The sequence below is a fragment of the Lupinus angustifolius genome, unplaced genomic scaffold, assembly GCF_001865875.1.
Source record: "Lupinus angustifolius cultivar Tanjil unplaced genomic scaffold, LupAngTanjil_v1.0 Scaffold_17_75, whole genome shotgun sequence".
NCBI lineage: Eukaryota > Viridiplantae > Streptophyta > Magnoliopsida > Fabales > Fabaceae > Lupinus > Lupinus angustifolius.
Window position 1 is genome coordinate 48494 of NW_017719051.1, and position 10133 is coordinate 58626.

Sequence of the window (10133 nt, forward strand, 5' to 3'; positions counted from 1 at the left end):
ACAGATTATTAAATTTCTAATAACTTAACAAATTTCTAATATTTATTTAATTATAAATTTAATAATAATTTAACAAAATATTAATATTTGTTTAATATAAAAAATAAAAATAGTCAATAAATAAGTTGTATAAGATTGTTTAGTCATTTAAGAAATTTTAATTAGTTCTGTTGCAAGTTTTATCAAAAAACTTTTATTAAATAAGCTACACAACTAGAAGTTTCTACTTATCTTGACAACTATATTCCTACAACTACAAGCTACTTTTGCTGAATAGACCCATCTACAAGCTACTAGCTTAAATCTACCATCTATAAACTCTCAACTAAAAATTAGTTTTGTGGAACAAATCATTTGTCTTTCTCGCACTCTCATTTTTTAATTGTGGACAAAATTAGACAAAGATGATTAATTTTTTAATGAACAAAATAAAGATGATCAATAAAAATCAATTATTAATTGTATTATAAAATAATGTTATTTTTTGTCTTGACCACAAATATCATTAATGAAGGATAAATCTACTCTAGGAAAATATTCATAGCATGATAAAGCTACGCTTGAAAGTTAAATGTTTTTCATACATAAACTCCAACCTGAAATATATTAAGTTTGACATTATGATTTAAAAATTATTTTAATTCCTTAACAAAATTGAAACTAATTAGTAAAATCCAATAAAAAGTAGTATCTATTAGCTGATTTTGTTTGAACTCAACTCAAAGCGTCGACTCATATAGGGAAATATGCAGCACACAAAATGTTTGTAATAATGTGCATTTGCATTTTGCCAAATATATCCTTGTATAGGATTTAAATTTAAAAACTTTAGAAAATATATTTAATTTTTTTTTGAATAATCAAAAGATCCCCTTACTCTAGAGTAACTAAATAATTCATTTCGAGTTTTGTGATTCTCTCTTCCAAAAATGTCACTTTAAAGAATCGAACATTAAAAATATCATATGCTATAAACATTATTTTTTGGTAGAACAAGGTATTCTCTTACCTTATTATGCATAAAGAACTAATCCATTTTAAGGTGAATATTGTTTCTCCCAATAAGTATCGCTCATAAGAATCAAATAATCAGAGTTATCTCACTAGATTAATACATTGTTGGCCTATAAACATTAAATTGAAAACATTTTTACATTTCTTTTTAATTTTGTGAAGGAAAATCACTTGCAACCCAACACAAAAAAATGCAGGCCAAAGGATCCTTGAAGATTGGACATGGCATCATCTTATAATTATACAAATTTCAAACAAAAATAAACGATTTTATTTGCTAGTTGTAATTTTCCAACACCAGAAAATTCTACTTTATTTTTGTATTGATGTGTTTTGTCTTGTTCTATCACTTTCGCATTAAAGCCTCAACATGAGAAAGAAAGAAGAAAGGATTGGCGTTAAGGAAAAGTATTAGCAAAGGCGGCATATTTCTAAGATACACTTAAAAACAATATTGACTTTGTCTAATTTCTAGAAGAATGCCTATCAATAATTTAATGGATATAATATTTTTAGAGACTTCTAATTATGCTTTGTTAATTTAATTTAGACAAAAATGTCTCACTCTTCCGATTTTTAATTTTAGACATGAAAAAATAAACTCTACTACTTGTCCTTCACTTTTTGAACATTGGACAAAATGATTCCGTCTATTATAGTCTGTATTCATCCATTATAGATAACATTTTCCCATAATAGTTAATAGTTAGGAATGATAATAGGGGAAAGCAGATACAAGTAGCGTTTGCTCGTGCTTATATTCATATCTTTTGTAGTAGTGGTTATTTGCATTTATAATTCAATAACATATGTATTGATAAATTTATCCCTATACTTCAATCACTAAATTTCATTAATAAATAATAAAAATATACATAAACATAACCTTAATGTAGTAAAAAATTATAGTATATAAACCATTTAGTTAAAAACTAAATGTATAATTATGCAGGTACTTGTGAGGCTGATATCATGATATATATATTCACTTATAAGCTATTATTACAGATACTCTATTGCAAATATTTTTCACGGGTATTCACATATCGAATATTTTTATCATCCTTATTAATAACTACATTTTCGCATCCAAAATATGATCGACAATAGTACTCAGTTTCCCTCTCCCACTTTCATCTATTCATGTATCTGTACTCGATTTGTCTCCCAATCTCACTCTCTAATTTCATTTATTCACATCTTCATTACTTTAGCCCTTCACTTTCATCTATTCATGCAAAAGTACTCATCTCAATTTCTATGCATGTTGATTCATATTCTTATTTTTATAATATAAATTGCATCACCTTCATTTTATCGTTCTTTAAGAAAAATAGTTAAATATAAGATGATGTAACCTAGAAATTCAATAGAAATTGAAAATCTAAGAGATTAATAAAATAATAAGATTATGGGCAAAACTTAGGTATAGTCCCACCATCAACAAAAAATGGAATTATAAGGTGGTTTATGGTTAGGGTGAAGGAGATTGAGGGTAGAGTCTCACCTACAACAAAATACTAACATATTAACAATTACGATTAAAAAAAGTAGTACCAGTTACCAATTATAAGTAGACACATACAATTTTTTCTATCTCATAACTAAATATACTTTAACATCATTAAGCCTCTCTTTTGGTATAAGAGAATTAGAGTACATAGAAAGGGGCAAGAGAGATTAAAGAGAAATAAAATTTCTCCTATTTAGTTGTGAAGAGAGAATAAAAAGTGGGTGATATCCATCATAAAACTTTTCTCTCATACTTTGGTGAGAAAGTGGAGAGATGATGAAAATTTTATATGAAATGTTAAAAATGTTCTTTAATTTTTTTCTCTCTCTATTTTTTAGTTTTAAATACTACTCATATAAACATGACTCATTTGGAAAATGTTAATTGAAATTATAATAAAATCTATATTAAAATTATAACATTTATTTTTAATTAATAATAAAACAACATTTCAACTCTCTTTTCTTTATTTTAAGGATATTATTGTCCGTTAAACCATAATATCATTTTTATCTTCTCATTTTCTATCCAACAAAACAAAAACGTAAGAGAAGAAAATATATTTTTCTATTTATTTTTTTTCATTTTTCTCTTATATCAAATATCACAAAAGTCTATTCTATTTCTCTTTCTCGTATATTTCTCTCTTTTTATTTTCTGTTGTGCAACCAAATAAAGTCTAAGTCTTTTCAATTGGTATCTTGTTCTCCATTCTCTCTATAACCCACTCTCTTTCATTCCCTTATTGAAATTTCCCTCACATAGAAAAAGATCTAACCTTCCCCAAACGCTTTTCAATAGAAATCAAATACCATTCGTATGACTTTGCGGTGTTACATAATCAAATGCGTTTTAAACTTTAAAGTTTCCTCTTTAATAAATAGCTTCCCTCATCTTTTGTAATGATTCAATGTTCAGAAGCTAAATCTAAGACCTGTAGTTCATAGCAAAATCTTCTTCCAAACTTAATATCCAATTTAACCTTTTTCATTACCGCTAATGCTAGTTTATTTTCTACCAGTTGCACAAAAACATGAAGGCACCGGACATAAAAGCCCTCTACCTGAAGCATGAGAGATCATCAAAGAGAAGAAAAAAATGGTGTTTGGGGAAGCTTCACATCTCTTTCTTTCATTGAGTGAAATTTCAATAAGGAATGAAAGAGAGTGGGTCATAGAGAGAAAAGAGAGAATATGATAGCAATTGAGAAGGCTTGCTTATCTTTAGTGATGAGATGAAAAAAATTACATTGTTAAGTTATAATTGGTTACTAATGGCACTTGTATATATGGCATTCTACCTTAAGTTTTGTCCTAAAATAAACTTAAGATAGCTGATAGATTACATAAAACTTGTACAAATTTCTTATTCCGTATGTCTAATAATCATACCCTAGTCATCGAATGTTTTTACATGTACTATTGTAATTGTGAAATATGTTTTTTTGGATTGAGTTAAAGAAAAAAAAAATACAAGAATAGGAGGAATGAAGAAATATTATGTTTTTTGAATAATATTGTACTGAGAAATTATTAGTGAATCATAACTTCTTCTAGTAGTTAAAAAGAATGGAAGAATGATGACGAATTGGTGAAAAATAATGAACATATTAAGGTGAAAATTTTCAATAGTTAATAACAAAGGAGGTTAATGGACTATAAATAAATTGATAAATATAAAAATTATGTCAGAGTTATTACTAATCGTTTTGGTTTGATAAAAAATTAAAGTATATAGATTTAAGTAAATAAAAAATTAAAGTATATAGATTTAAGTAAATAAAAAATATGAAGCTATTATCAATTTTTGAAGTATTTTATATTTTAGAAAAGGGTAAAATACTCTTATAATTTTCTACTCTCTTCTCAACTGTCCCTCCGTGTTCATTTCGCGTGCATAGCAGTCAGAAAAACACAGCGACAAAGGATCAAAGAGAGAAGCAGAAGCACCCAAACAAGAGAGAGAGAAGAGGAAAAAAACCTTTTGATTTTTGCGCCTTCATCTTATAATTCTTCAATTTTTGTGATATTTAATTTTCTCTTTATCTTTGGTTCTCATCTTTTTTCGATCTCAACTCAGATCTTATTCGGTTTCCGATTCAGATTCAAATACCCAATTGGTTCCAACTCGGTTCGGCTTTCTGGGTCTGGTCTTTTCGGACCAAAATTTCGTTTTTTCTCTTTATAGAGTGGGAAAGTGAAAAGGGATTGATTCTTCTCTTATGAGATTTTTGTGTTAATAAGTGAAATCAATAATTATGTTCACTTTAAGACTGTGGTTTTGAAGTAATATGGAAGTTGTCGTTTCACGCATAAAACAAAACCATCAACAGCGTAGATAACATGTCGTTTTACATTGGTCGTGAGGCTTCAAAGGTTGTTGTTTTTTGTTTCAAATCCATTTTTATTCATATGGGTAGTTTTTTTGGGCGTGTTTTGCATGTTTTAATCTATATTTGGTTTGATTTTAGTTATGGAAGAGGATTTGCGCAGAGGTAACTACAGAGATCAATCTCCTTGCAGAGAATTGGAAGTACCTTCTGGCTGGTCTTGTTTTTCAGGTTTTGTCTTTAATCAATCTTGTGAAATGGTTGATTTTGATTTTTGCAGTTTTGGATACCCTTTTGAGAAAAGAATGCAAAGTTTCTTTAGTTTTCCTTTGATTAGTATAGAATTTCCGAAAATGTGATTTTGGTATCTGGAACTTTACCTGAAGGTTATAAAAAGTTTCCTTATTCATGATTCTGATGTGGTTACTTGCATAAAATGGTTGCTTTATTTGTTTATAGTAATGAATCTTGTTTTGTTAACATGGTTGTATTAAGTGTCAGAGTTTGAGGGGATTCATAGAACTTGTAACTGTTTCTAGTATCATTTGTCCTGTTCTGTATCTCATGTGATTTTGCATTCTATGATGTATGCTTTGGATTTGGATCAATAATTGTCAGTGGTAGAGGATTCTCTCCAATTATTTATTCCATCTGTATTGCAAATTTAATCTCAAGTCTATGTGGAATTCTGTGCATCTCTAATTACCCTAATTTGGAAGCCTTTAATTGTTCAAAGTAAGTTGAGAAGGAAAATGTAAAGAGAAAAAAGAATGACCATCTTGTGTGAGAGTAAGGTTGTGTACATGTACCCTCTTCAGTCCATACTAGGGTGAGAGCCTCATACACTGATCCGCTCCTTTATAGTTGTATTTTCTATCCTTGGCTATGTTGTGCACAAGATTTAACAGTATATAGTACATTGATTTTCTTGGTTATTAGACATGCTTCTATTTTCTTTCATCGTTTGATATCTGAATATGAACTGTTTCCCTACAGTACATTCATGGTTTAGCTGCCAGAGGTGTTCATTATTTACATCGGCCTGGCCCTATTCTACAAGATGTTGGATTCATCCTTCTTCCGGTTTGTAATTGTCATTCTTTTCTCTCTATCCTCCTGAAAAAGCAGTCTTATAATGCCTTTGTAATTTTTTATCTTCGTGCTATTACAGGAGCTCGGGAAAGAGAAAGCTTACATCAGTGAAACTCTATTCACCATTATATTTTTATCCTTTGTCTTGGTGAGAATTCTCCCTTCCATTGTCTTTAACTTTCATATGTTGTCTCTATGGGTAAATTCTGTTAGCATTGTAAGTTTTTATGCCTACACTTTTCATATATCTGGTGCGACAATTCTCAAGTTAAATATTTCTGGAGCATGCATATGCTTACCAAGTTATCTGATTAGAGCAAACACAATAGTTGTTCTTAAGGTTGTTTCTTAACTGAATAATAACATTCTTAATCTGTTCTCTACCATGTCATTCTTATTTTATGCTTTTTGTTCTTAAATAAGAACAATTCTTGGTTGTTCTTAGCCAAGGGAAAGTAAGGAGAGAGGTAGATTTTGTGGGAAAAAGGTAGATGTTGTGGGACCCAAATAAGAATAAGAATGATGTTTGCTATTGTGGGAAAAAATATATGTTGTTCTTATTTTATGAGAAATTGTAATAAATTATAAAATAATGTGAGACCCACTGAGAATAGAGATATTGTTTGCCATTGTGGTTACTCTGAGACTGCCACACTCTGGTGTTTCCCTGCAGTAAAAGAATGCCACAGTTTAAAGCCTTATGGTAGTTGCTAGTGTTGATCTTGTACCAACTGCTGAGATTGACTAGTCAAAAGCATATAAAAATGAACGATTAATGAAATCAAAGTAAATATAATTTCTCATTTTATTGTTTGAAGTTTTTAGAACTTCACTACTCCCTTTTAGAAGAAACATTTGTTCTTGATTCTGTGGGGGTATTCCTTCTTAATCTTTGCTCGATGTCTTGGTATGACAAGAGGTTGCATCTTGAGATCAAGTTTCAGATAATCGTACAGTATAACATCCTCTATAGCTGTTTTCCTGAAGTTCTCATTTCAACAGGTGTCATTTCTTTTATTGGAAGTTCCAATGATATGTTCTTTCATATGTTCTTTTGCAGTGGACATTTCATCCTTTCATACTGAAAAACAGAAAGATCTATACAGTTCTAATATGGTGCAGGGTTCTAGCATTCCTAGTTGTAAGTGTTGATCACATCATGTCATGTTTATTATAATGTTTAATCTTTTTCTGAATCCTAATTGAATAGATCAGTGCTTAGGGTGATATGTTATTCATTGCATTAAATTACTTTGTCGGCATAATATTCAGGTTTTAATGTCAAAATGGGTAATTATTAAATCATGTCATTATGCCTTGCTTCCGTTTTCCTCGTGTGTAGTCAGCAAGTATATTTTTTCCTATTTAAATATTTGAGTGGGTTAATTGTGTGTAGATGAATATGCCGTTTTTATCATTACATGGCTCATGCGTATTTGTTTACTGCAGGCTTCTCAATTTCTTCGTATAATCACATTTTATTCAACACAGCTTCCTGGTCCAAACTACCATTGCCGTGAGGTATAATTGTTTGGGATTACATGCTCATAAAAATCATGCCACATGCTATGTTGAAGTATTACTCCTCTTTTTTAATTGTAAATTGCATATTTTAGGACACACACACATATGTATATATATTACAAATTCTAATGAGTTTACGCAACTTTAATTTATCATTATCATGCAGGGTTCTAAACTTGCCACATTGCCTCGTCCAGACAACGCCCTTGAAGTCCTCTTGCTTAACTGTTAGTTTATGTTGTTGTATTTGAGTTGTTTAAATGTGATGCCTTTGTAGTTTTGCCACTCATTTTATTTCTAATGTGCAGTTCCCCGTGGTGTGGTGTACGGATGCGGTGATTTGATATTTTCATCACACATGATCTTTACTCTTGTTTTTGTACGTACATATCATAAATATGGGACTCGGAGGTAAAATTTGGTCATAAGTTTTGTTGACATCCTGACTTGTATGTGTTTAACAAATTAAGTTTGTCAAGAGATTTTACCGTAGCGATTTTGTTTGGTGTTTCATGATTCATTCTATTACATGTCATCACTGTCACCTACTTGTTTTGTTTCAAAAATTCTAATTTGTTCTGATTATTGATGAACCACTAGGTGGATACAGCAACTAGGGTGGCTTCTTGCTGTGGTTCAGAGTCTCTTAATAGTAGCATCTCGCAAACATTACACGGTTGACGTAGTTGTTGCTTGGTAAGGAGTATTTTCTGCTTCGTGATGGGGAAATTTTTTGCCCTAATGCCCCTTTTGATTTAATCTTCTGGTCCTTGGCTGGCAGGTACACTGTTAATTTGGTGGTATTTTTTGTTGACAAGAAATTGCCAGGTTAGCACATTTGTACATAATAATGAGACGTTTTGTTTAAGCTTTTTTTAAAAGTGATTTCTTTGATTGATGAATACTTCTGACAATTACATGGTTGAAAGTTGTAACAAGCAGCATCCAGCTTTTGAGAAGCTATATTTTTCAGCTTCTTAAAAAAAAAAGCTCCCTAAAAAGAGAAGAAAATTTACAAAAAAACACTTTTTTTTTTTTATAGTTGTAGACTTCTTGTAGCCACAGAAAGTAGCTTCTGAAATTACATAAAAGCTATGCAACTAAAATCACTTTTTATTTGCCATTGTTCGGGTACTCGGTTATCCTACAGAATTGCCAGACCGGTCAAGTGCAGTTGTGACCCTGCTACCAGTAAGCACCAAAGACAAAGATGGCAGGACCAAAGAGGAGAACCACAAACTATTGAATGGGAATTCTGGTGATCCTGCTGATTGGGTATAGTGAATCTTCTTTCCTTTTTACTTGTTCCTTCTATGTAATATCTTTCTCTGTTATCTGAACATTAACATGGTTATTGTCACTTTCTCAGAGGCAGAGAACTCAAGTAAATGGCAAGATTGTAGAAAATGGCAATACACTCCATGCTGATTCTGCAATGAATGGTGCATAGATATAGGAACCTCTCTGTTGTACAAATTGGATCTACTTCAAGATTGTTGTTGAAAACCTGCAACCTTCAATTAGAAGATTTAGTTGCCTGAACATTCACCTCTTAATTCAAGTTAATAATCTGATTAGGAATGGAAAAATTGAAACTGGTTTTGCTTTTCAACATGTCGGAGCCATGATCTTCTGTCATGGTTAAATTATCTGGCATCAACATGTGCCATAGAAACTTTCTAATTCCTCTTGCCTCTATTATTGAGAGCATGTGCATATTTTCAACCTGTCTATTTCTGTTCTTTTCATTATTTTTTCTCCTTGCATTCACATGCTGGCAAAAAATGATCATGACTCTGGACTATGTAATAGGCTGTCTAATGTGAAGAAAAGTAATTCTGATTCCTAGACCAACCTGTGATTTTTTAAGGATGTTCCAATATAATAGGCTTCTACTCAGTAGGGTTTAAGATGGTAGATGTATGCAGTCTTATTTTCACAAGTAAAAAGATTGTTTACAGAATTTGATCTTTAGGCCACAAGGCAAACAACCTTCCTGTTATGCTGAGTCTTACCCAAGTTAATTAAGCAAAATCCAACCCCTTATTGGTCCTGTCTAAAGGAATCATTAAGGTTAAGTGAATAAGAGAGGTTTTTAGGGAGCCATATCTTCGGTCGGTGTAGTTTGTACTACTCCATATACCTGCTGTTTTTTATTGATTAGAAAAGGAAAACAAGAATTAAATATAGAGTGAGGATACACTTATTTCAAACTTACTCTTCTTCTTAACCATTAATTCTATGGATATTTAATAGTTTTGATCTACTTACTAATTCAAACTATTGAATTTCCTTAGAATTAATAGTTAAAATGAAGAATAAGTTTTTAAACTTACTTTTAGAGTAAGTGAATTTCTCCCCTTAAATATATATTAACTTTATATTTTATAATCAATGAGAATAAAACTGTATATAGACACATCTTATAACATAAGATCTGCTCCTGGTTTTTACTAGCTGGATGGGTTCATTGGCTCTGAAATGGAGTTTGTGATTACCAAAGACAGTGAAACATGACTTATTCTTAAAAAAGCACATGGAGTGATGACCGTGCATGTGATTTTCACGCATAACAATGCTTTATGTCGATTGTCCCATTCCTTGTTCTCGTTTGTCCAAATTTTCCTTAGAAATGTATAGTAAGAAGCTTATGATAACAAG

The 10133-nt window shown here is 30.8% G+C and overlaps 1 protein-coding gene across 1 annotated transcript; it reads left to right on the forward strand.

The window, feature by feature from the left end:
- Positions 1-4391: 4391 nt before the first annotated feature.
- LOC109338077 (phosphatidylinositol:ceramide inositolphosphotransferase 1-like) lies at positions 4392-9309 on the forward strand. Its single transcript, XM_019575210.1, has 12 exons — positions 4392-4902; positions 4998-5087; positions 5853-5939; positions 6028-6096; positions 7009-7089; positions 7398-7469; positions 7639-7699; positions 7781-7883; positions 8073-8168; positions 8254-8300; positions 8623-8747; positions 8842-9309. Exons 1-12 carry the CDS (start codon positions 4870-4872, stop codon positions 8920-8922), a joined length of 945 nt encoding a protein of 314 aa, XP_019430755.1. The 5' UTR covers positions 4392-4869; the 3' UTR covers positions 8923-9309.
- The last annotated feature ends 824 nt before the right edge of the window (positions 9310-10133 follow it).

Bases quoted from the DNA above. Each gene is read 5' to 3' on its own strand.
- LOC109338077 (XM_019575210.1), top strand. From the start codon at position 4,870: ATGTCGTTTTACATTGGTCGTGAGGCTTCAAAG. The intron at 5,940-6,027 runs GTTTGTAATTGT...GTGCTATTACAG, and splicing joins TTGGATTCATCCTTCTTCCG to GAGCTCGGGAAAGAGAAAGC. The intron at 7,470-7,638 runs GTATAATTGTTT...ATTATCATGCAG, and splicing joins CAAACTACCATTGCCGTGAG to GGTTCTAAACTTGCCACATT.